Below are 25,412 nucleotides of genomic sequence, written 5' to 3'. Positions count from 1 at the left end.
CACACACACACACACACACACACACACACACACACACACACACACACTACTGATAATTTTTCCTAACCCTCTGAGAGTGGTTGCGGTTGCTCCTTCTTCCTTGGGGAATCTCGTCCTCCCTTGGCTCCTGAGAGGACACTGTTCGGAGTCAGTACTCCCGCCCACCCCACTGGCTGCCCCTTTGAAGCCCTGCCTTCGGCGCCAGTTCCAGATCTGAGTGGGTTTCCCCCTCCCTGCCGCCACGGCTCCAGCTGGCTGCCGTCACCTCACCTGGGTGGTTGCGGTCCTCTCCTCTGGCCTCTGTGCTTCCACCCTTGTCCCACAGCGGTCCGTTTTCACTGTAGCCAGAGTGGCCTTTACAAAGTGTAAGTCAGGTCATGACCGCTCTCTGCTCAGCATCAAAGGCTTTCCTTTGTGAGTCATGAGGGTCAAGTTAAATCATGGACGTGAGGCCTTGGCAGAGTGCGTGGCTCGGTGCATGGCCCTGGAGTCCTGAGTGCTTACTCGTATCTCTACTTGTGAGCCTGGGGGCTTCATCCTCAGAACAACTTGATTTACGTGAGGAACTTGGCCTTAACAGAGGGAGGTCAGTTGCTCAAAGTCACAACTGACATGGCAGAACCTGGATTTGACCTCAGTCTTCATGCCTTCATACATCCACACAGATGGGTCACGAGGGTCCACGTGTGTTCAGTGTGATGCCAAGACAGAACATGGGGGTAGTTTGGCCTTCTGGGCTCAGGGAATGTTTTTCCTCCATTTTTAAGAAGGGCCCAGCCGCTTAGGTGCGTCGCAGGCTGATTTTCTAGTACCAGCTCCCGGGACCTCTGACACAGGAGCACTTGACTTTTTCCAGCTTTACGAAATCTACTTTTATTCTGGCTAAGGTTTTCCAAATAAGCTAGTTTCCATTTTATTATTGGAGGGATAAGTGGGTCCTCAAGAGAGAGCTGTGTCTTCCCGGCCCGAGGCATTTTCCATCTGTCTCTTTTCTTCCTACAGGCCCTCAACCTGGGAGTGGGAGGCTGAGAGAGACTGCCTCTGGCACCAGGTGCCCTCCCTCCCTCATCCACCCGCCTCCCCTTGATTTATTTTTTAGTTATTTACCATGACAGACCCAAGGAGATCTCACTTCTTGCTTCCTATGGGTCTGGAAGCAGAAGCATTTCGGGCTTAGCAGACAACACAATCACAGAACTTAATTCTCTTCTACAAAAGGCATAGAAGTCTCAGGAGCCTCACTACAGCAGCTCTTTTTCTTAGAGAATAAAATGTAACAGAGGCGGGTCTTTCTGGGATGCCATCTGAAGAGTCTGGCTCCTGAATTATGAAATGAGCTTACCATAAAGTAATTTTATATTTGAGGTAGTTGCGTAGCATGAGTTCTTAAAAAATTTAAATGTAGCCCTTTTTTTTTTATTAATACAAAACGGTACATGTTTATTGTGGGATAGCAGATGAGCGAATACTCCCATAATTTTATCATTTATACAGCAAAACATGAACACCCTGGAGTGTATACTTTCCAGACCTTTTTTATACATATGTGTATTTTTGGTGGAAGTAGGACGCTTTGCAACCTCTCCCTTTGTTCAATTATAGATAATAAATGTTAATCTACGTTGTAGGTTTTAGTGGTTGCAGAGCATTCTTTTGTATGAATGTACCATAATTAATCATTCCCCATTAGATGGATATTTAGTTCGTTTCCAGTTTGGGGCTATGATAAAGGACAGTGGATTGGAATCTTTGTGCGTATCCTTGCTATTTCTTTAATGATTTTTTTTTTTTTTTTTTTTTTTTTTGCGGTACGTGGGCCTCTCACCGCTGTGACCCCTCCCACTGCAGAGCACAGGCTCCGGACGCGCAGGATCAGCGGCCACGGCTCACGGGCCCAGCCGCTCCGCGGCATGTGGGATCTTCCCGGACCGGGGCACGAACCCGTGTCCCCTGCATCGGCAGGCGGACTCTCAACCACTGCGCCACCAGGGAAGCCCTCTTTAATGATATTTAATTGGTAGAACCCAAGAAGTAGGATGGTAGTGTGCTTTCTTAATGCTGGTAAGGATTAGAGCTGGGATTCTTGCCTCTCTCCATAGGCTAGGGAGTTCACTAGGGGTCTGGAGCCCTGCTCCAGATTTTGTGAGTGTTGGTGTTTTTCTGGGGTGATAGTCTATAAATTTTAGATTCTCAAAGTGGGTTGAGACCCCAAATAGATCAAGGACTGGTATTGCAGTCCCAGGTTTTCCACCATATCCTTGTCCGTGGTACCTCCTGAGAGCAGTAGCACGAATCAGAATCAGGAAGGCCGTGTTTTTGTCTTCAGGTATATATATATATTTTTTGCGGTATGCGGGCCTCTCACTGCTGTGGCCTCTCCCGTTGCGGAGCACAGGCTCCGGACGCGCAGGCTCAGTGGCCATGGCTCACGGGCCCAGCCGCTCCGCGGCACATGGGATCCTCCCGGACCAGGGCACGAACCCGTGTCCCCTGCATCGTCAGGCGGACTCTCAACCACTGCGCCACCAGGGAAGCCCTGTCTTCAGGTATTTTTGAGTGAGTGCCGAGGAAGAAGGTGGTGAGATAGTCCCTGTCCTCAGCGAGCTCACCGTGTGTGCCAGGGTTTAGCCGCATGAGTAGAAGACAGTTGCTGGAATCCCTTCCCTTGGTGCTCCTTTGCCACAGGGATGAACTCGAAACATCCATTTCTTTTTTTAAAATTTTTATTGGAGTATAGTTGCTTTACAATGCTGTATTAGTTTCAGGTGTACAGCAGAGTGAATCGGTTATACGTATACATATATCCACTCTCTTCTGGACCGAAGCATCCATTTCTTTCAAGGGCTTCCACGGTCTGCCTTTTCCAGCCCTCTAACCTCGGAATGATAATGATGAATATGAAGGAGAACCAATGGGGAGGGCTGGTCTTACTGTATGCCAGGCATTGTTCTCAGCCTACTATTTAATATCCTCATTTAATAATGAGGAACAGAGAGGTTAATTTACTTGCTCAAGGTCACACAGGAAGTGGCCGAGTCTGGATTTGAACCCAGGCAGCTTGTTTTCACAGCCTAACCTGACCCCCATGAGGTCATGCCCCTCACGCTCCTGTCAAATTGGGTGTCCTTGTCAACAGTTTCCATGGGCCTGGCTTTGCATTTCCCCACTTCTGGGACTTTGTTCAAATCAGTCCTTTTCTAAAAGGCTTTTACTCCCTCTCCACTTCCAGAAATTCTGCCCATCCTCCAGGAAGCTTCATTTGTTCACTTCAAGTGAAAGCAAACCTATTCATTTTCTTTGTTGCCGGGTTGGTTGTAGCTCTCATATGGCATCACTTCTGGCCTTGTGATGGGGGCCATGTGATGGGGTGGAGAGAACAGAATCTTTGGAACCAGACAGGCCTGAGTTCAAATCCCAGCTTTGTGGTTAAGGGTCAGATTTCCTCTGTGAGGTAATAGCACCTGTCTGGCAGAGTTATTGGTGAGGATTGAGATTATTAAAGCATCTGGTGTCCTCCTGGCCAGTAGTGGGAGCTCAGGAGGTGACAGCAATGATTTCTTGTAGGCATATTTTATTTCTTCGGAGCGTAAGCTCCTGGAAGGTGGGGGCCTGGTCTTGTCCTGGCCTCCCAGCCTGGGAAGGGACCAGACAGGTAGTGCCCAGTCAGGATTTGATGCTGCTGCTGGAAGTTTTATGTGGTATGGACCTGGCTCTGGGGTGCCCTTGGATGAAATGTGCCCTGCCCCTGTCTGGCCCACATAGTTGAGCTTGGAGGGGGGGCACTGTGGACTCTGAAGGGAGGCTTCCAGGAGGAAAGGATATTGGAGCTCAGTCTTCCACACTGGGAGGATTCACAGCTGGTGGGAAAGGGTGTCTTGGGAGTGGTGATGGGGCGTGCAAGCTCTGGTTAGCTACGTGCGCCAGGCTGTCCGATGGAATGGAGGACTTTCTCTCCTGAGTGTCTGTGGAATCTGCCCTCCACGCAGCACCTTAGCTGCTTCTTACCTTTATAAAGCAGTTCTTTCCTGCCTGAAAGATCTAGATCAGTTGTCACCTCCTGTAAGTTCTCTGATGGTCCAGGCTGGATCGTGCTTGTCTCCTCTGTGGGTCCTCCCCCAGCATCCGATGCTACCTCTGTCACAGCGCTGTCGTGTAGTTGTCTTTTGGGTCCACCGTCCCCACTCAGCTGTGAACTCACTGGGGCAGGCCCCTCATTCATCTCTGTATCCTCAGTGTCGGGCACAGGCACCCGGGAGGAGGACTGTAAATATTTAATATGAATTACCAGTGAGATGGAAAGGAAGAAACATTTGGGTCATGTAGGAGACGCCAGGCTCTGATATTTGAACTTAATTTTGTACGATTGATGGGTTTTGACCTAGGGAGTACCATTTCACAAGAGGCTTCTTACGTGGTGGCCGAGTACAGAGGGGTCAGTGAGGGGAGGGGACTGAAGGTAGGTCCATCAGTTACAAGCCTGTCCTGCATCGTGATCCTCGTGCTTGTTCAGCTACGTGTTGGATAACTAGATGTCTCTTTATTTGGAAAGATGAAACCCCCCCACTGCCACATACTCCACAGCTTTTTAAGTGTAGCAATAAGATTTGCCTGAGAGGTGGGAGAGTGTTTCCATGACGTGCTTCCTAAGCGTCTGGAATAGCTTGACAGATGGTACCCTCTCACCTGTGTGAAGGCAGATTCCACCAAGAAATTCAATGCATCAGTTGTACCGACGATCTCCCTATGAGTCCCACAGTAACAATTTGTCACTTGGTTTTAAAGAACTCTGTGGTGGAAGCGAAACGAATGGAGTACAGTTGTTGAGTCATTACAAGCTCCCCAAAGCATCTCTGGTTTGAAGAAGGGGAGCCAAGGGTTGCTGGTGGCATCCGGGTCATGGACTCCATCTGTGGTCGTGGACTTTGTCAGGAATCGAGGAGAGTTTTTTTGCTGGTTTTAAGATGAGTTTACGGTTAGGTGAGCCAGAATGCTTGAAGCCTGTGCTGGGCCAGTTGTAGTCCCTGAGGCACGTGCCTCTAAAGAACGACGGTAAATGCGAAGTAGATGTTGCGTTATTGCTTGCCTGCCTAGCACGTGTAGAGCCCTGAGCTCTTTGGAAGGCTAGGCTGGGGCAGACGGCCCATCCTTAGGGTCTAAGGGCCAAAATCATATCATTAACTGAACATTAGTAAGCAGCCCTGTGCAGGTGTGAGAGGAAAACGCCAAGTGAGTTCTTCTTCTAAGGTACACTCATCCATGCCCGTTCACGTGGGACTTGGAATGTCAGGGTCTTGGAATCTGACCAGCCAGGGGTATCAGATGTAGATTCCCCCCCCTTGAGGTGGGATGCAGAGGACAGAGACGGGGACCCCTTGAGAGCATCCCCTGGGGTGGAGGCCTGTCAACCTCTCCCTACTTCTTGGGGAGTCCAGATATCATGCCAGTTTCAGTCGCGATGGAACCAGAGGATGGAGATGTAGATTTGTGGTGGGGCAGCTGTGAGAATGTCTCCATTGCCCTTGCTTCACCGAAGCAGTAAAGTAGGTGAGAGTGGGAAGTGGGGAAAGTGGGAGAGTGGGAATATTAGACCTCCTGGATTTCACGTCTTTACCTTCAAACGGAGATCCGGACACTGTGCCCTTAGGGTTGTTGTGAGGCCTGAAGGAGACGGTGACTACCGAGGAACCGCCCTCAGCACCCATTCCCGGAGCCCGTGCGCCCTGCGTGGTGCTGGTGCCCAGGGCCCGGCCCGGTGGGCGGAGAGGGAGCCCTGGCAGCCACCCAGCTGGCCTGGGGAGCTTGTGGGTGGGAACCACAAGATACAGAGCAGATGTGCGTGTCTCCCGTGATCTTTTCCTCCGCACGGTGGTGTTTGAGAACTTTTCCTTTTATGAGTAGTTTTGAAAATGGTACGTGTGGGTGCAGTTTAATTATAGCCTCATCTTTCCACCGCTGCTCCGTAGGAGGCGTGTTTTTCCTTTAGCCACGCGTTCGTTTCTTCAACGAGCTCCTCCCCGTCTGCAGTTTCCAGCGTTCTGAAGTATCTTTAAACTAAAGTTGTTCATCTCTGAAATCTGGGCTCACGTGTTCCTTTCAAATAGCGCATGATGGCACGCAGGGGGCGCAGAGCATTGTCCCCGACTGCGCTCCGAGCCACTTATTTTGTTTTCTTTTGTCATTTCTTCTAGTTATTCCCCCTGCTGCAGGCACCAGCTTTTTCAGCTGCACTCACAACCTCCTTGTCCTAGGAATCCCACTTCTGAGAGCCTTTCTGGAGGAGAGTTTCAGTGTAGATAGAGCTGTATGCACAAAGAAGTTTATTTTATTTATTTTTAAAAGTGAAAAATTGGAGAGGGCCTAGACATCAGCTAGGGAACTGGCAGAAACTGGACCATGTCCACCTCCAAGGGAATATTCACGTACTCATTAAACATGCCGTTACTAAGGCAAATTTGGTAAGTGAAATGCTCATAATAAAGGCCAAAGTGAAAAATTAAGTTGTGATACAGTATCACCCATGTCAAAATGCGTGGAAGAAAGAATGGAAGGAAAGCCAGTAACACGTCTGTGGTGGGTACCTGGAGGGTAGCGATCTTCTTTCTCTTAATTCTGTTACCCGTTTCCTATAACAAGCCTGTATTCTGTTAGTATCAGAGTTTTAGAGAAGGAAGAAGAGCCTCTGCACCCAGCAGCGCCTTTGTGATTGCTTTTTAGATTCAGTGCCGTCACCTTCCTCCTGGAACTAGCGCCAGAGCAGTGATAAAGGAGGAGTCTAGAGTCTGAGTGGTATTCTTGGTAATCCTACTTTAAATATCCGGGACTGTTATGAAGAGTGTTTAAACAAATGGATGAGGAAGAAATTGTTAGGGAGCACTTTTTTTTTGTTTTTTTTAATGTTTTCCTTCTTGATGTTATCTCTGCTTCCAGGAAATTCAGTTAAAGTGGAAATGAGCACCCAGAAGGAACTGAGAGAGAGGTGAGTGTGTGGCATTTTGGTAAGAAGACGTTATGGGTTAGGTTTGTCTGCCAGCGTTTTGAGTGTTCTGCTCCCTCCTGTTCCGTTAGTTTCCTGCATCTTGTAAATAAAGCAAAAATACCTGTGAAACTGACAATGGTCATACAAAACCAGAAGTTCACGCCGTATGTCCCACAGCCTTCCTTCATTTGCATTAGGTTGCTCCTGGCGTTTCTGTCGGGTGATTTGACCCAGATGACACATTCCTTCTGTTGGCTCCTGGATACTTGCAGGATGAATTCCAGACTCCTGAGCCTGACCCATCTTTCCTTTTCATCGTGTACCCCATGCTTCAGTCTTAATCTTCGTTTTGATTGTTCTCCAGACCACGCCTGTACACAAGCGGTACACTGCCTTCTTCTGCTTATAATTTAAAAATCCTTCTTCGGAGTCAGTTCACATGGAAACGGACCTTGCTCTCCCCGACACCCCCATCTCTCCACTGCATCCCAGCATCAGTGATCCTTCCTATAGCAGTTGGCACATAATTACACTATAGCACTTACCACATGGTATTATAATATTTTCTGCATTTATCTTTCCGTGCCCAGGATTCCTTGAAAGAGGTAAGGAGACAGCATTAACTAGGTATGGTATGTGCCAGCTGCTGCCCTAGGCATTCACATCCGTTATTTCCGACCCTACAAGGTGAGCATTATTGTTCCCAGTTTAGGATGAGGACCCTGAGGGTCAGAGTTGCATACTTGCCATTAAGAGGCAGAACTGGGATTTGAACTTGAATCTGTTATGCTCCAACACCTGGGCTCTTATTGTTATTGCACATTGCCTTTTGAGGGCAAAGACTTCTTTAGTATCTGCACACCTGCTCTAGCCCCAGCTATCTGGCATGTGGTTGGAATTTTTAAAAAATGTTCATGGAATAAATGGATTGCAAGCGCTCTTAGCTTGCCTCTGTGGCCAACTGGAAACGTCAGGGTCTCGCCCTCCTCTGTTGACTTGTTCAGGGTTCTGACTGTCGTTAGTGCCATTGCTGTTTCCCTCATCTTTGGAGCTGCGACCCTTTGGACTCCTGGGGGCAAAATAAAGAAATAAAGACCAGCCTGGGGTGCAGAGTTTCAGATTTTACTGGCATCATGAAGGCCTCCAGCATCGTTAGAGTGGGCCGGCAGGGAGGTATCACAGCTCTTCACTGGAGGGCATTTTACTCAGGGCTTCTGTAAGTTTAGAAGAAACTTTCCTCTCCCACTGCGGTGTTCGCAAGACCCCTCCCAGTTCAACCCTCCACTTCTGTCCTGATAATAACGGTGGGTCATGTCCCACCGGCAGGCTGCGGAGAGGGCAGTAAGGGCCTCCCCGAGTGGAGATGGTCTTCGCTGAGATCTGAAGCACGAGGCTCCGGGGCGTGGCTTGTTGGAAGAGTGTCCCCCCTCGAGGTGACGGAGACACGGGTCCTTTGAGCTGCGTGGCTGGTGCATGGAACGTGAGGCTAGAGAGGCAGGCAGGGCTGCCTTGGGCTGGTCCTCAGATACTGCCTTAAGAGCCCAAATCCTGTTCTACAGGAAGAGGGGAGTCTTTGAAGGAGAGTAAGCTGGGACTAGACATGATCAGATTGGCTATTTTGAAAGCTGACCGTGGTTGCTTGGAGAATGGCAGGGAGCCTCTTTTGGCCTTCCTCAGCCACGTGTCAGCCTTCCCTTTCTGGCAGGTTTGTTTCTGTTCCTTCTGTTCTGCTGTTTTCAGCTGTAGGCTTAATGCTCACGCTAATTAAATGGGTGCCCTCAGCCCCTTCTGCACTTCGCAGGGCAGCAGCAAGCCATCGCATCCATCACGCTGTCTGAGCACAATTGCATCTGCTGTTTACCTGTTAATGAATGCGTTGCAGCTTTAGAGTCCTTTGCTCTTGTCTGAGCTCATGAATAATGAGACAAGAAGTAATAGGAAAAAATGGGAGAAAAAAGAGCTTAAATTAAGGAGCTTATCTGTAATGGGGATTCACGTGGGCTCTTCACAGAGTTCAGGGTGGTTTTCCTCCCGGCTTAGGTGGCCCTTGGGTAATACAGGTCACTAACCGGATGATTGCCTCAATGGTGATACCGGAATCTGCTTGCGGACCGTGAGGGTTTTGAGGTTTTTAAACCCGTAAGTCCACCTCGTAGGTTTGGGTTGGCCCCCCCACGTTCTCCTGGGGCCTTGGAGCCAGACAGACATGGATTCAGATGTGTGCGCTGCCACGTACAAGCTGTGAGACTGTGGGTAAGGTTCTGATGCGCCTCCGTCCCCGCAGCTCTAAATGAGGATGGTCCTCCCTGCCTCAGAGGGATTCTGTGAGGACCAAGGAGGACAGCCTGCGTAAAATGCCTGGTACAGAGCGGCCAGTTGATAAGCAGCCGCCACTGACTCATGCCCTCTCTCAGGGCCCCTCCGCTACCAGCCAGACGGTGGCTCCCCTCCTTCACTGGCTCCAAATCAAGCCCACTGAGCCCTTTTTGCGTTTGTTTTTAGAGTATCCTTGCTAAAAAATGCTCTAGGGAAACAAAAAGCCTCCAGAACACCATTGCAAATGTGGGTAAATTACAAAGAGCCAGTCATCTTAAGTGTTCTTAAGTCGTGGTCCTGGTTTGGGATCTTAGTGTAGAAAACGATTTCTCTTTCAATCCCAATGGTCAAGGACTGAGGAAGACGACTTAAGCTACCAACACATTCTCCCTGAGTCTCCTGCTCCCTCAGCCTCACGTGCGCTGTCCGACTGTCCCATGCTGTCCGACTGTGAAATCCCCGAGAAGTCCTCCTCCTCACGAGACCAGAAGCAAGACAGCGAGACCGAGAAGACTTCGGTCCTGGCAAACAACGTTTCTCAAGGTAAGCCAAGCTTCACTGAGCGTCGTAAACCTAGCCAGAGTTTCTTGCTTTGAACGATAATTTGCTGTCTTGCCTTCGTACTAAAGCAGAGTATAGTGAAATTTGAATAGTTACGAGGTGAGAGGAGATCCTGCGAGGGCCCAGGCCCATTGTTCAGAGTTATCGTTTATCACCGGGGAAAGCTACGGTTGTTGAAAGTGTTGGAGATTGGGAAAAAGTCCTTTTTATTTTTTAATGATGACGTGTTACATGCCTTGCCATTCCTTATCTGGCAGACTGGAAAGCACTGGGGTTATGGATCAGGTCTAGGTCTGGTCCATTTCTTGCTGTCTCTTTCGAGCTCTTCCTAAGGTGGTGTCACTTTGAGGACCGTTGCTTTGAACTGTACAGGGGCCCGAGAGTACCTAACCCCCTGTTTGGAGATTTTGAATTCAGTAAATCTGCTGTGTTTCTCTTTAGTGTGACCCTCGGCCCTTTCCGTCAGCCCCTTGTCCTGCCTCTGGGCACGGAGCCTTGGGCTCAGTTGGCAGAATCAGCCTCCCGTGACCCCACCTGCCTCTGAGCTCCCCTTTACCCTTCTGTGTTTGCAGTCTTGATTGCCTCCTGTTGGGCATTAGGTAGGGCTTACTGTTCATAAGTTCAAGGACTAGTATAGACCAGAACAGACAGACCTTTTCCAGTAAAAGGCTGGATACTATGTACCTTAGGCTTTGCAGAGCATATGGTCTCCGTTGCAGTTACTCAGTCGTGCTGTCGCAGCATAATGCAGCTGTAGGAAATACGTAAATGCGTGAGTGTGGGTATGTTTCAATAAAACTTTATTAACCAAGACAGGTGGTGGGTGGATTTGACACAGGGGCCATAGTTTTCTGAGCCCTGGTATAGCCTCTGGACCTCAGCTGACATCCTCTGGTCTCTCCTTTTTCCAGTGGGTTGTTTGCAAGGTGCCCAGAATGGGAACAAATCAGACACCTCCCAGCTAAAAACTCTTTGTTGACACCGGATCACATTAGAACCAGGGTTTCAAAATTTTTAAATCTATTTTTAGCGGCAGAAATCCCCCCTCCCTTTTTTTTTTCAGATGAAACTGAATATATATAAAAGATAACAAATTTTTTCCAAAGGAGTGGAGCCTTTATCCCCAGTGGCGCCTCCGAGGCTCCTTTAGGATACGCAGGGGCCAGGGGAGGAATCATACCTCGAGCATGAAGTGTACACGTTTGATGTAACGCAGGTATCAGCTGGAGTCCTCCAGTAACCAGTTACCTAGATGTGCTTTCTTTGGGTTCGTGGCCGCATCCCTCTGTAGTTTCTGTGAGTTTCTGTGTACTTGGTTTCTCTCGGTTATTTCTGGCTCTACTCTCTGCCTTCTCCTGCTTTGGGTTAGACCATGAATTGTTTCCCTGTCCCCTGTGCTGCCTCCTGCTGCCTGAGACCACTCCCACAGGGCCTTTGAGGTGCCAGGGACTAGAGGGGCGGGGTTTACAATGCAGCAAGCGTGATCCTTGACAGGATATTTGTGATCCCTGTTCTTTAAGACCCTCCTGCTACGGTGGTACCAGGCACTTCCTCTTTCTCCCCCAGCCTGCCCTCCTTTTTTTCACTCTAGGCCCCATCCACCACCCCAGCCTTGGTTTATTTCCAGTGTAGAACCATCTTTTACTTCTTATTCCTCTGAGGACCTATGACCTTGGGCTTCTCAAGTGGATTATCAGGCACTTTCCTGAATGGGGACAGTGCTCTCTGGAGCTGTCCTAATTAACCCACTGTTAGCTTTTTTGGGTTTGTTTCTCTTCAGACTTTTGGTCTCTGCATCTGTTTTTCCTTTTGTCACGCTTATAATCTGAGCAGAAAGATAATTTAGTACTTGTCCTTTTTTCACTTAGCATTATATCATAAGTTTTCCGACGTGTTACATAACATCATTTTCAGTGGCTTTGGAATAGTCCGTTGAATGGGTGAACTGCAGTTTTCCTTATGTTCCCCTGTTGCTGAACATTTAAGTCATTTTCTAAAATTTCACAATTGTGAACAGTGCTGCAGGGAGTATCTTTGAACATAAGGCTTTCCCCTTATTCTGGGGCATTTTCTTAACCTAGATTCTATAAATTGGAACTACTAGGCAAAAGATATTTATACTGTCGTTTTTGGTGGCTGCTTCTTGCAGGATTTATGGGTTTAAAGAGGCGGCGTTTGTCAGAAGGGTATTATTGTAAGAGGGACAGATATTTTTCTCCTGTGTTAAGATGAGTATAGTATTTCTTTCTGCTCAGTTAGGGCTGCATAATTAACAAGCGGTGTCCAGTTCGACCGGGAATGTTTCCTTAAGGCCAAGGGATGATTCCAGCTTCCAGCCAGTCTCAGTAGAAGATGTGTTGTACCGATCGCTGCTGAGGGCTTTTGCCCCAGAAGCCGGCAGTATGTGACGTGGATAAACCAGGAAGGAAGGCTGCAGTCAGAACAGATAAGTTCCTGACTCACTGAGACCTGACTGGCCGCTGGAAGGTTTGCGGGGCAGCAAGGCAGGAACGGGAGGTGTGTTGCCGTGCTGCTTCAGTTTATTGCAGGCGGGGTCCACAGACAGTCCGCCAAATGACTTGCTGCACTCCTGGCATTCATAGGAGGTAGCTGAAGATCTGGGAATTAAGTCATCTCATAAACATTCAAATTCATGGCAGAATTACTATTTAATTAGGAAAAGATCTGTAACATTGTGATACTTTTAAATGGAAGTCATTTTGGAGGAATTAAAACTGGGTCATAACATTAGTATAATGTTTTAAAACAAACGTTACCAAGACAAAACCGAGTATCCCCTAATTGATGAATGAAAGACATTAGTTTTGCCTTTGGACACTTAATGTGATTATGCTATAAACACTGATACTAGAAACCTACCTCTGGACTGGAACTGCACTTCCTCCTTTCTTTGTTAAAGTGAGCTGTGGCAGAGGCTGAGAAATTAAAAGCATGCTCATTTTAGAAAATTTAAATTTCTATATATTGTTAAATATTATGTTAAGATATAGTATTAAAGTTTTGAGAAGCCTAAGATCTACCACCTAAAGGCAACCTCTGTTAATATTTAGGTGTATTTCCTTCTTTTGCATATATGTGTCTTTCCTGTCTGCAGATTTTTAAACAGAGTTGTGATTATGCCGAATACCCCATTTTGTATCTGTATTTTTTCATGATATTATATGGTCTTCATAATATAATTTTAATAGCTGTATAACACTGCATCATAAGGGATGTAAAGCAGTTAATTTAATCATTTGCGTTATTTTCAGTTCTGACTGTTATAAATAGTGCCAAGATGAACCTTTCCAAACATTCTGACAAATGATTGTCAGCATCTCCGGTGATCTCTTTAAGTAGATTCCTAGAAGTAGAATTATTTGGTAAAAATAAATTGGAAAGAACCTTTCTAAGGCTAATGACAAAAATAGTCCCCAGAGTCATACACGTTTATACTCGTGCTAACAGGATGTATTCCTGGAGAGCACCCTTCTTACCATTCTCACCAGTGTTGGGATTATTGTTTTGCTTTGTTTTTAAGTCTTGAATTAGTGAGTGATAAATGGTTAACATATTCCTCTCAAAGGATTAGACTCAAAAATATCTGAGTTCGTTATGAAGGTGGCTTAATCAACTCAGGCAATTCAGGCGAACTTGAAAGTGATCTTTTAGTTTCCCCGAAAGGAAGATTTTAAATTAATATTTGATATTTAGAAGAATAAAAGGCTGTATTAGAGTTAGCATTAAAATTGTATGGTGTGTAATTTTTCCATGTGATATAAAGTATCTTCTTTGTAGAGGGCTGCAGAGAATCATCACAGACTGGCTGTGGGCGGTGGGCAGTAGCTCTGCCTCCCCAGGCCTAAGGAAGACTCTCTTCACATATCCAGTACTATTTAGAATTTCAAGATCACTGCGTAGTCTATAAATTATTCAGTTTGTTGGGGGCTTCAGACTTTAAATTAAAAATGTCCTCCTTCCTGTAGACTTACTAATGGAACATATACAAGAAATTCGAAGTTTGAGAAAACGTTTAGAAGAATCTATTAAAACAAATGAGAAGCTACGGAGACAGCTGGAGCGACAAGGCTCTGAAATTGACCAAGGTAAGGCGGACCTTCCCAAAGGGCGGTGAGGACTTCCTTTGTGGCGCATTTGCCTGGATAAGCGCGCTGTGTATTGGGAATCAGTTCAAATCCTGACTTTGCTGTTTACTTCACCCTGCTGACTCTCAGTTACAGTAATTTATCTGTTAAATGAGGATAATAATTCCCATTTTGTTCTGGTGGCGATGAGAATTAAGTGCGCTAACTTAAGCGGAGTGTCCCATAGTCCCTGGTGCAGAACAAGTACTTGATAAACGTTCGTTTCCCGGTCATTGGAGTAGTCTGCCAGCCTCTGGCATTGTGAATTGTGGTTGCCTCCTCATTTGACTCTAGAAGCTGAAGCAAAATAGATAGGTATGTTAAAATAAAACAAAGCAGTAGGGCTTCCCTGGTGGCGCAGTGGTTGAGAGTCCGCCTGCCGATGCAGGGAACATGGGTTCGTGCCCTGGTCCGGGAGGATCCCACATGCCGCAGAGCGGCTGGGCCCGTGAGCCATGGCTGCTGAGCCTGTGCTCCGCAACGGGAGAGGCCACAACAGTGAGAGGCCCGTGTACCGCAAAAAAAAAAAAAAAAAAAAAAAAGTATTTTGTCTTCTTGTTAATAATGCATTTTGGCAATCTGGTAACTCCCACGTGCCAATCACGAGGTCCCCAGTGTTCTTACATAACCACAGTTAGCTCAGAATGGACTATTCTTCCATGAGAAGCTTAAAAATACATATTTTTTCCCATAGACAAGACATTCATGTGGTTCAGAAATTAATATCACCATTCTATACCCATTAGTCCTGTTCTCCCTTCTCTCCTCCCACTTTTGTTAGTTTTCTTCTCTATCCTTACAGTCTTAATGCAGATACAGATGTGTATTCTTATTCTCTCCTTCACCTGCCCGAAAGGCAGAATGCTTTATATCACTGCTCTGTTCCTTCTTTCATTGAGTAATCTATTTTGGTCATCTTTCCTTGCTGCTCCAAAGAGAGTGTCCTCCCTCTGGTCAGAATATATCTTGAGAGCAGCTCTGTGCACCAGGAAAAGCCTGAGTTTGTTTGGGAGCCGGACTGGCCTGGGTAGGGACCCAGCTCTTCTGTTGATGAGCTCCATGACTTTGGGCAAGTCACCTCTCCCTTCCAGGCTTCATTATCTTACAAAACGGGGTCATAGTGAGATTAAATGAGACAGTGTTATACATAGGGCCTTGCTCAGTGCCTCGCCCGAGCGATGGTGGTTTTCTGCATCATCGTCCATTTTATTTTGTGTAACATTATTCGTTTAACATTGCAAAGCTCTAAGCTCTGCACCGGGTGGGGACACTAACGTCGTTGCCATTTCTAGGGATGAGATAACTCAGTTCTAGAAAGATGCAGCCCGTGGCGGCACCTGCTTCTTTGCACCCCTAGCCACTGCATTCTAGCCCATCAGAGCCTTCAGCTTAGAAGGACATCTTTTCAAAGTACCGTATATGCTGTAGCTTGCAAGGTAAACAGAAAGGTTCCATCTCTCTCTCTCTCTCCCCCCCCTCCCCCCCCCCAGCGGCATCCTCCCCCTCCTCCCCCTCACACTCCCAGGGAAATTGATTAATCTGAGTTATTAGTCACATCAAACACAGGAAAGAAATACACGCCTGGGCCCATCACAGTCACTCTTGGTAATGCCTGAATTGGATTCATTCTGTTTTACATTTTCCCTGACAAATCCAATTATAGAATTATTTGGGGGCTCAAATGGCCACCAGCTACAGTGGAGCAGACAGTTGCTCTGGAGAGCAATTCACTCTGATGGGAAGGTTTACAAAAAGGCATTCATAAAGTATTTATGCTGGTGGGAAGACGTGCTGTTCTCACCATGTTGTCACAATCCCTGAAAAGACAAAGAAATAATAGTGGTTCTGCCTCCCTCCTGCTGTGAAATGTTCATCTTGGGAGCAGGTTTGAGAAAGGCATGGCTCCTTGTAATGTTGAGGTGGAACATTGTTAAAAACTGTCATCTTATGTGTTACATCTTCCGGCTTGTCACCGGTTATACAAGCTTATGGTGATGATGTTCAGAGGAAAGATGGGCCTCATAGCATCCGAAGTGGGCCCTGCTAGCTCAGGCTTTGTCAGGAACTGTTCCTTGGCCTGATTATTCCTTTGAAAAGTGAGCACCTTAGCTGTGGTTGCAGGAGACTTCTGTAGAATTGTTCCTGTTCATCCAGGTTGCTCTTCGGTCTTCTTTTGGCTCCAGCCTATCATCAGTGGTGTATTGACAAATGGTAATAGCAGTAACAATAACATCCATCCGCCATTTTTATTGAGTTAATAGAGGCTTTAGGGACGTTATGTGACGTGCCTGAGATCATGCAGCTACTAAGAAGCCGGAGCCACGGTTCAAACCCAGGTGTCTCTGGAAAGACACCAGAGTTCATAGGGGAGAGTGGAGGAGGATAGTGGGGAGAGATACACGTGAATAAAAAAAAAACATATGACATTGTAATCAGTGAATCGTTAGCCTGAGAAAAAGGTAGTGCTTGTAGAGTGGAAAGAGAATGAACTCTGGCTTCCGGGAGACACAATACCATACCTTCCTTAGAGGGAGTTTGGATATTACAGGTCCTCCGTTGTGTATCAGGATGTTTTCAGCTGCAGATAACAGAATATTAGTAAAAACTGGTGTAAACAATGGGGATTTAGTCTTCGTACATAACAAGAAATCCAGAGGCAAGCGTTTCTAAGGCAGGTCTGAAGTCTGATTGATTGGTAGCCGGGCACGGGGTTAGTACCTGTGGCGGCTGCAGCATCCCTTCCTCTCAGGACAGGGTCCAGAGCAGGTTAAGAAGAGGGTGGCACGTGCTCCTGCCTGTCCTTCTTTTTTCATCCGGGTGGAAAAGCTTTCCCAGAAGCTCCCAGCAGGCTTCCTGTCAAGTTTCGTCGACCAGAAGTGGCACATGACCGTGTTCTAGCCGGACTGGAAGAGAAGGTGTCTGGCATTTGGGCTCTGCGGTGTGGTAGACTCCATCAGTAAGGAAGGCCGGGAAGCATCCGCCTGCCAGGTGTAGAAAGTGCCTTGCACACAGCAAGTGCCCTCCAGGGGTCGCTGTGAACATGCACATCATACATGGTGCAGCCGTAGAAAGTTCAGAGCACGGGCAGTGCTGACGTGGCGTGTCAAGGGAGCTGCCTGGCCGGAGGGAGGGCTGGGATTTCAGGGGATAGACAGGACCCGGGGCAGGTATTTACAGATAAGGAGACCGATCAGAGTTTGTAAGTTTCCTCAGACCCAGTCTGTCTAGCTTTAGAGCCTGGTCTTTTTAGTCTACACTTCGGGGCAGTGAGTATGAGCTACGAGTTGAAAGGTGAGTGTGATTTTGACAGGTGAAGAAGGTGATAGACATTCTAGGCAAAGGGAATACCTCATCCTGTAAAGCCAGTGAGGTGTGTGACCATGTGTGTGGTGTGTGTTTGGAGCACGCATGGCTCAGTTTGGCTGCGTTTGAGGGCACCAGGGTCTAGTGTGAGAGGGAGTGGGCTGTAGGCCTTGAGATTCGAGCTAAATAATAGAGATCTGAAGTTTGGACCTTGTGTTTGGTTGTGTGATTGTCTTTTGCCAATCACACAACCAAACACAAATACGTGATGGTGGGGCCATCACGTATTTTTGAGCAGAAAAAAACCTGAATGGACCGTGTTTAGGATGATAAGCTCATTGGCAGAGGCAACGGGGCAAGGTATAAGGCTGAACTACAGGGGCAGAAAAGAGGGGGCCAGCATCTGAGGCATTTTGGAGGAAGAGTCAGCAGTCATGATTGCCTGACTGGGCAGTGGAATAGAGGCCTTTAGTCTGGCTCCCAGGTTTCCGGCTCCGGTTAGGGATAGAGGCGAGACCGTCTACACCGGCAGGAAACAGGAGGGAGGGCGGGATTGGAAGGGTTGGGGGGAAAGGTGAAGAGTGGACCGGAGCCTCAGTGGAGAGGTCCCCTGAGGGTTTGGACCTCAGGAGGGAAATCGTGGAGGTTAAGACTGTCACCCGCCCCGCCAGCCCGGTTCTCCTTTGTTCACCCCGAGGCCGGGTAGGATGTGGGGAGTCTCCTCCGTCTCTTTCAGGCTTCCTCTCATCTCCCTTTGGGCTCTGGCAGTACCTTAGATAGTTCACAGGAGTAATTTTCGTTGTGTGTTGTGTTTCCTCATTATTTAAAACTGTTTTCCAAAAAGTTCCATCCATACGGTCCTGGAGACTATCTATAAATTACTATTTATGTGTGTTTTTATAGGTTCTTCAAACATTTTTGCTTATGGTTCAGAGCTACATAATTCTCTGACATCAGAAATATGTTTCCTGAGGAAGCAGAACGAGGCCCTCAATACAATGCTCGCTAAAGGATCCAGAGGTAAAAACTAGAGGAGCCGTCCGCAGCCTGGAGCTCCACAGCCCTCTGTGGCGTGGAAAGAATGCAGGCGCTGGAGTGAGAGCAAGTCCTGTGGCCCTGTGACTTTGGGCAGGTCACTTAACCTCCCTGAACCCCAGTATGTTTTAGCTGTAAAATAGGAACGCCTCAGAGGGCTGTTGTGACAACTAAGCACTGTCAAGCCCGCAGCCTGGTGCCTCTGACAGGGGCTTAGTAAGTGTTACTTTCTTTACTTGTCACCCTCCCCTCTGTACAGACACCTCTCAGCTTGGCTTAGTTCACAGTGGGAGAGAAGGGCTGGAAATACATTGCTCCCCAAATTTCAGAGATTTCCTGCTGTCGGGCAAGTTTCTCCAGTATTTTAAAGACGCTTCTTTTAACTTCCGTCTGTTTGGAGCTTAACCCACAAAGAGCTTTCACTTAAAATGTTTCTGGGATGACGTTATTGTTAGTCCTGTTTTACAGGTGAGAAACTGAGGCCTGGGGAATTGACTGGCCTGCGGCCACAGAGCCAGAAGTTGGTGCAGCTGGGACTTGGGCCCGTTTATCCCACTTTCACTAGAGGATACTGATGCCGATTCTGGCTTAAGAGATGAAACGGGGGCTTCTGCAGATATCCATTCATTCATTCATTCAGCAAACACTTCCTGGTTCCTCTTCTGTATCACAGCCTGTGTAGATTCTGATACAGAATTGAGCGAGACCCGGTTCCTTCCCTCAGGGGTTCATGGTCTGATGGGAGAGAGAGCCAGGCAACCCATGGCAGACCAGGGTGAGGATTAGCCGTGATAAAGGCTCAGGGGGCGCAGGACCCCGGAGAAAGCATCCTGACCCAGGGGAGGCTGGTCTTTAAGAGCTGAGTCTGGAGCATTAGTAGGGGTTAGCTGAGGGACCTAAGGTTAGAAGAGCCAGGGCATTTTAAATAGAAGAGAGAGGACAGAGGCCCGAGGGTTAGAGGCTGGCGGGGGCGGGGGGGGGGGGGGGAGTCTGGACCAGTCAGGAGTTATAGGAGGCTTAGCATGGCTGCAGTCTGAGGGAAGAGGAGAAAGCTTGCTCGGAGATGATCATGCCGGGGTTAAGAGTAGAATCAGAAAACCTGGGTCTGAATCCTGGTTCTGCCACTTACTGGCTATGTGACTTCGGTGAAGTCTCACGCTCTTTGATCCTTAGTTTCCTGTGTGGAAAATAGGGAGTACAAAAGTACCTACATGGAGGTGTGCTCTGAAGAGCAAGTAGGGTGACACATGGGGAGGTGCTAAGGTAATGACTGCAGTGAGCACGGCGGCGACGTCAGCTGTTACCGCCACCAGCACGGCTAACAGCCTGCCGGAGTGCTGGCAGCCTTCAGCGTGCTGTGAGGCCCTGTGTGAAGCCCTTACGTGTAGTGACTCAGTTACTACTCCCGGCCACACATATGAGGAAACTGAGGCACAGAGGAGTGAAGAGCCTGGCTCAAGGTTGTGGAGTCAGCGACCCCACAAGAGTATGGGGTACTCTTGAGTAAACGGAAGAGCCTCACTCCAACGTGCCCCTCTGCCTCCAGGCTGTGCCCTTGACCATTGGTCCCCGTGCCCCCGTGTTCCTCATCCCTCAGCAGGCGTGCTGGCCTCATGGCCTGAGAGTGACGGCTGGGTTGCTGTCCGCACAGCCCTGCTGGCCTCCTTGGGAGGCTTCCGGACTTTCCCAACACCCATCGCCAGAGTTCGGGGCCCTGTTTCTTGCCTCTGTCTTTAATTTCTACCCACTGTTTGCTCTGTGAAGGCAAAGTAGCTAGGTTTGCACGGCCCATTATTTAGTAGAAGACTAAACGGGCCCATTTCATCCCAGTGATGTTTAATCTGCACCCTAGATGTTGACAGATTTATCTGCCCAAAATGCAGGAGATAATTGGAATGTCACAATCATAAATGCCAGATGAAATCTCGTTCTCTTTTGTATTCTCTGAGCGCTCCAGCCGAAGCGCCGTATTTGCATAATAAGGGTGGAAAAAACAAATGGTGTCTCCTCTCATTGGTGCTTTTTTGTGCACGCAGATAAACAGAAGGAGAATGAGAAATTGCGTGAGTCCCTCTCCAGGAAGACCGCCGGCCTGGAGCACCTTCAGCGGGAGTTCGCCTGTGTGAGGGTGGAGAACGACAGACTGCAGAGGGAGGTGGACGAGAAGGAGAGTCAGAACCAGCGGCTGCTCCAGGAGGTCTGCCACAGCCGCAGTGAGCTGAGCAGGTAGGGGTCAGGGTGCCCCGGACTTGCCGGCCCTGCCCGGTGCCCGGGGACGGACACGAAGCACACAACACGTGGCACGTCAGGTGGGAATAAAATACGAGGAGCGATGTCATCTAAGGAAGGGGGACAGGGCCTGGGGGCGGATTGCTTGTTTTATCCAGGGTGGTTCAGGGCCGGCCTCTCTGAAAGGATGCCATCTGAGTGGCCACCTGGAGGCCGTGAGGGCGTGAGCTCTGCAGATCCTGGGGGAAGATCCTTTTCCTTGGAAAGGGTCAGGGCCCCGAGGCAGGGTGTCCTTGGCCTGTGCAAGGCAGAGCCAGGGCTCAGTGCAGCTAGAGGAGAGGCCGAGGTAGAGGAGGACACGGAGGTGACTGGAGGCCGAGCCCCGCAGGACCCCGAGGCCTGGTGAGGACCTCGGTTTTCACGCCGAGTGACTCAGGAAGCCACGGGAGTTTCTGCACAGAGGCGTGCGGGAGTCTGCCTTAGGCTGTGAGCGCGTCACGCTGACTGCCCTCTGCGGTCCCCCGGAGACTCCCATCTCGTCCCACGTGTTTCGGCGGTTCCGTCAGCGCTCCGGACGCCCCACACCTTTAGTTCGTGACCTCGCCCTCACTTCCCCCGGGTGGTGCAGTGATTTGCAAGGTCACTGTCTTCACCATCACACAGTGCTGGCTTCTCTCCTGCGCTCTGCACCCCTGGGTGAGACATAACCTTATGAGCTTCACTTCCTCATATCCGTGAATTGGGGATTAGAGAGCACATACCTTTTAGGGTGTCTGTGAAGATGACGTGAGATCACGTCTGTAAAGGGCTGGGCCTGGAGGAGCCCTCGGGAAGCAGAGCTGTGAGGGGTACTCCTCCCCGTGCTGTCACTCTTGTCCACACTCTCTGGCTGATGGTGGAATTGCCTGCCCTGTGGGTCAAGTAAGCCCCTGCGTGAGAATAACCTCTGCTTCCGTGGCGCCGGGGCCTTTCCAGGGTGCAGGAGGAGGTGAAGGTGGGGCAGCAGCTGCTCACGCAGAACGACAAGCTACTGCAGTCCCTCCGCGTGGAGCTGAAGGTGTACGAGAAGCTGGATGAAGAGCACAGGAGGCTGCAAGGTACTGGGTGCTCTGGCCTGTGAGCTCCCCCGGACGGCGGGCTGCCCTCTTTCCTGAAACGCTGTTCTGAAACCCCAAGCTTGCCTCCAGGGTAGAGTAGATCGATGCTGAGGCAGGCTTTCTGGGCCACCCTTCTTCTCAGGTGGCAGCGGGAAACATGGAAGGACTTAGGCTCGGGAGTCCGGTGAACGGCGGTCTGGGTTCTCACGGCCTCGCGTCCCAGTGTATGCCTTCCACAGGTCACCCCATCCCTTTGGGCCTGCTCCTTCCTCTGTAAAACATGTCTACTAATCTCTGTTGTGTACAGTTGTGAAAATTAAATCATTTATTAAGAGCGTCCTAGCACAGTACCTGGCACGTAGTAGACACTCAAGAAATCACTTTTATGATAATTTTCCTGCCAGTGTATATTTGTTTTTGTATTGCCCATTCATTCAGCAGACAATTATGGAGCACCTACTACGTGCTGATAGAGATGGTTGCTGGCCCTGGGCCTCACTGTATCCTAGAGAGATACCAGATCACAGCGACTTGACTGTAAACTCTAATGTTTTAGAATCCGTTTTGAGGTGTGGTGGGGTTTTTTTCTTTCTTTTTTTTTTTTTTCGCAACTAATTTTCCAGATGGTTTCTCCCTATTGAAAGTTTATCTAGAAAAGGGTCACCTCTCAGCTCTCATTTTCTCCTCAGGTTGCTTTTCTTATTCTTGTTGTTGTGTCTTTTAAATATACCGTGGCTCTTAAAATCAGCCCTTTCATTATATAATTCCAGCCCAAATAGATTTTATTACTACTAGACATAATTTCGGGGTTTGGTGTGCAATTTGTCAGGCCTTTATGGCCAGAAGCGAAAATTAATTTCCAGCCCTCATTTAGCCTGTGGAATAGCAGCAATTAAGTCTGCGAGTACTTTTGTTTTTCAGGTCGAGTTGTTATGTTCCATGGCACCTAGGTCTTAGGCGGGGGAGGGTGGTGATGGCAGCGGGTCGAAAGCGCCGTCACTTGTCTTCGGTGGCTGACCCTCTGGCGGTTGACAGTGTCGAGGCTTCCCTTTGCTTGTGTTTGCAGAGACCAGGGCAGAGGCGTCGGGAGAAGGCTGGAGGGGGCAGGACCCTTTCGGCCACCTGCATGGCCTCCTGACAGAGATCCAGGCTCTGCGGGCGCAGCTGGAAAGGAGCATCGAAACCAACAGCACGCTGCAGAGCAGGCTGGAGGAGCAGCTGGCACAGGGCGGGGAGAAGGCCCAGGAGGCAGATCCCACTTTGGCTCTCCAGACCCTGTCTGTCCCCAAGCGGCCCCAGCAGCTGGACAAGCCCGGTACTGCCCTGCCTCGCCTCACTGTTTGAAATGCAGCCCTGCGCGTCTGTGCGGCACGTGTGAGCTTCTGAATCCCGCCCTTGCCCCATGGAGGTGTCTTCTCACTGACAGCAGACGCGCCGTGTACCCTGGGAGCTTGGGACCTGACTGCTGAGTAGCTGTCACCTTTGGCAAAACGGTGTCATCTGTGGGGCCTGCTGATTCTCAGGGCAGTGGGGTTCGGGCTTCCAGCGCCCTTATTGCCTCCAGTCCTGCTGTCTGCCACCCCCTTAGTCCTGTCCACATGACCTACTGCTGAAAATCCTTTTCAGTCCCTCTTAACTGCCTTTAAAAGAGCATCTTCACCTCTTCCTCCGGTTGTTAGCGTCTCAGGATCTCAAAAGCTTCCCGGCAGGTTTGAAAACTGGTTCAGTTTGGCGTTTACCTCTGGTTTTATCGTCTAGCCCTGCAGAGGCTGTGTAGGGAGCAGAAGGAGGACAGACTGGGCCTCGTCTGCCCGACTCCTGCATAGGGCCGGGCGTAAACCGGCAGGTGGCCAGGCTCAAATCAGTCAGCCAGGCCATCATCTTTGCTCTTTGGATGAAGGAACTAAAACCCAGAGAGGGCACTGGACTTGCCCAAAGTGACACAGCAAGTAGGTGGCAGAGCTGGAGCTAGAAATCATTTCCAGCTCCGGGTCCAGTGCTGTGTCTGAAGTACCACCTGGCCTTCAGGAGCCCTGGTGTCTGGGGGTCATCATCCCAATGCCCAGGTGGATGGGTGTGCGCATCCAGGGGACAAGGAATGCCAGCAGACTTCATAAACAAGTAGTGTAGAAAAGTTTGGACTTACCTTTACTTAGATTGGGAATTACATCTGTCGCCTTTAATTAAAAAAATTACAATCTCTCAAAGAGCACCTGGTCACCCAGCTCTGGAACTTACAGTGGCTCGCTCAGGGGTTTCTCCTTGGTAAGGATTTTAAAATTTGAACCAAAAAGATGATGAGACGATATGGGGAAAAAAAAAAATCCTTCATGGGTACAAAATAATAATTTTTTGCTTTGTGTGTGTCTCTTCATTTGGTAATCAAATGTAGACGTGAATTTATAATGTTCAAATTGGTTTTGGGGCCATTCTGTGTCCTTTCTTTGTTTTTGCCCAACATTACATCATAAACGTTTCCCCTTGTTTCACACGGGCTTCCTAATTATTGTTTTCACATGATTGTCAGTCACCAAACCATTACCCTGATGATTATTAAAGTGGCCTCTGATTTGGAGCTTTAATAGACATCAGCGTTAACACGCTTTTTCTGTTAAACAGTATTCTTAGGATAAAATCCTGCAAGGGGAACCTCACAGGGCTGGGAAGGGGCCCTACTGCCGCCTTCTGCACAGGGGATACATCGGCAGTGGGCCTTGCCGTATTTAAATAGGGGTCTGCTCTGCTCCTGGCCCTTCTTAGGGCTTTGAGGAGATGGGACCGAGGTTGTTGGTGTGAGCTAGGGAGATTGAAGCAGGGAGAAGAGTTCAGTGACTGGGGCGCCCAGGAAGGAGCTTTGGGGTAGCTGAAGTGAGGCCGTTGAACAGCCTTTTCCTGTTTTTGAAATTTGTCCAGGGTCAGCCCTGGGGTGGGGCGGGGGGCGGTCTCCAAAGAGGCATCTAGGAGAATGTGCTCAAAATTCACAGCGCCGTCTCCGTGGAGAAGTTTTCCAGTTTCCTCAAGTGAAGATTAGAATTATACAGTAGGCAGCAGCATTTCTTCCTTTGCACAGGACTTTTCAGGACGATATTTAAATGCAGCTGTCTGAAAGTTCTGACCTAAAGACTGCTGTTTTTGCAGGAAGTGATCACTCTCGGGCCAGCTCCACAGAGCTGACCCCCGGGCGCCTTGGCCCCAAAGTTGAAGTGCACTCTTTGGAGGGGCCTGGGTGGGGAGCAAGCTGGGCAGGACACCTTGCGGCCTGGACACAGTCCCCTCTCTGCCACGGACACTCTGGGTGATGCTGGGCAGATCACTTCCTGTCTCTGCCCATTGGTCTCCTTTTCCAGGAAGCCTCAATTACAGTGCCATCCTGCCCCCGAGCTACTGAGCGTTCAGATGTGAAAGTGCTTTCCTGAATTATAGAACGTGGCCCGTCATCTCGTGCCGCATATGCCTGGTTTTGCCTCCTTACATTGTCTCGAACACATCACCTCCCAAATCCTACTTCGGGTCACTCTTCTGTCTTATGTGGGTTACTGCAGCCGCCTCCAGCCTCACTCCTCCAGCCCAAAACAGGTCTCAGCCTGACATCGTCCCGCCTGACGTCCCCCACTTCATGCTCCCTGAATGTGTCATGGGGGCTCCCTCTGTGCCTTGGCATCTGCTCCTTCCTCTGCCTACATTTCTGTCCCTCCTCGGGTTACCCCCTCACTTGAGCTCCCACAGCCCCCGTGCCTCCCTCCCTTAGCC

General features: G+C 49.1%; 1 protein-coding gene across 5 annotated transcripts in view; it reads left to right on the top strand.

The window, feature by feature from the left end:
• Positions 1–25,412, top strand: part of CDK5RAP2 (CDK5 regulatory subunit associated protein 2) — a 184,586-nt gene that overhangs the window by 145,019 nt on the left and 14,155 nt on the right. For all 5 annotated transcript variants that reach the window (XM_029203584.1, XM_029203581.1, XM_029203583.1 and 2 more), the window contains 7 exons: positions 6,928–6,976; positions 9,645–9,835; positions 13,840–13,959; positions 18,205–18,321; positions 20,373–20,562; positions 21,541–21,662; positions 22,729–22,977. In XM_029203584.1, coding sequence (XP_029059417.1) covers positions 6,928–6,976; positions 9,645–9,835; positions 13,840–13,959; positions 18,205–18,321; positions 20,373–20,562; positions 21,541–21,662; positions 22,729–22,977 — 1,038 coding nt within the window. The remainder of the gene's footprint in view (positions 1–6,927; positions 6,977–9,644; positions 9,836–13,839; positions 13,960–18,204; positions 18,322–20,372; positions 20,563–21,540; positions 21,663–22,728; positions 22,978–25,412) is intronic.

This window comes from Monodon monoceros, unplaced genomic scaffold (assembly GCF_005190385.1).
Source record: "Monodon monoceros isolate NGI ecotype Baffin Bay Population unplaced genomic scaffold, NGI_Narwhal_1 Super_Scaffold_5, whole genome shotgun sequence".
NCBI classification, from domain to species: domain Eukaryota; kingdom Metazoa; phylum Chordata; class Mammalia; order Artiodactyla; family Monodontidae; genus Monodon; species Monodon monoceros.
The sequence above is the reverse complement of the archived record's forward strand: the minus strand, read 5'-3'. Positions and strand labels throughout refer to the sequence as shown.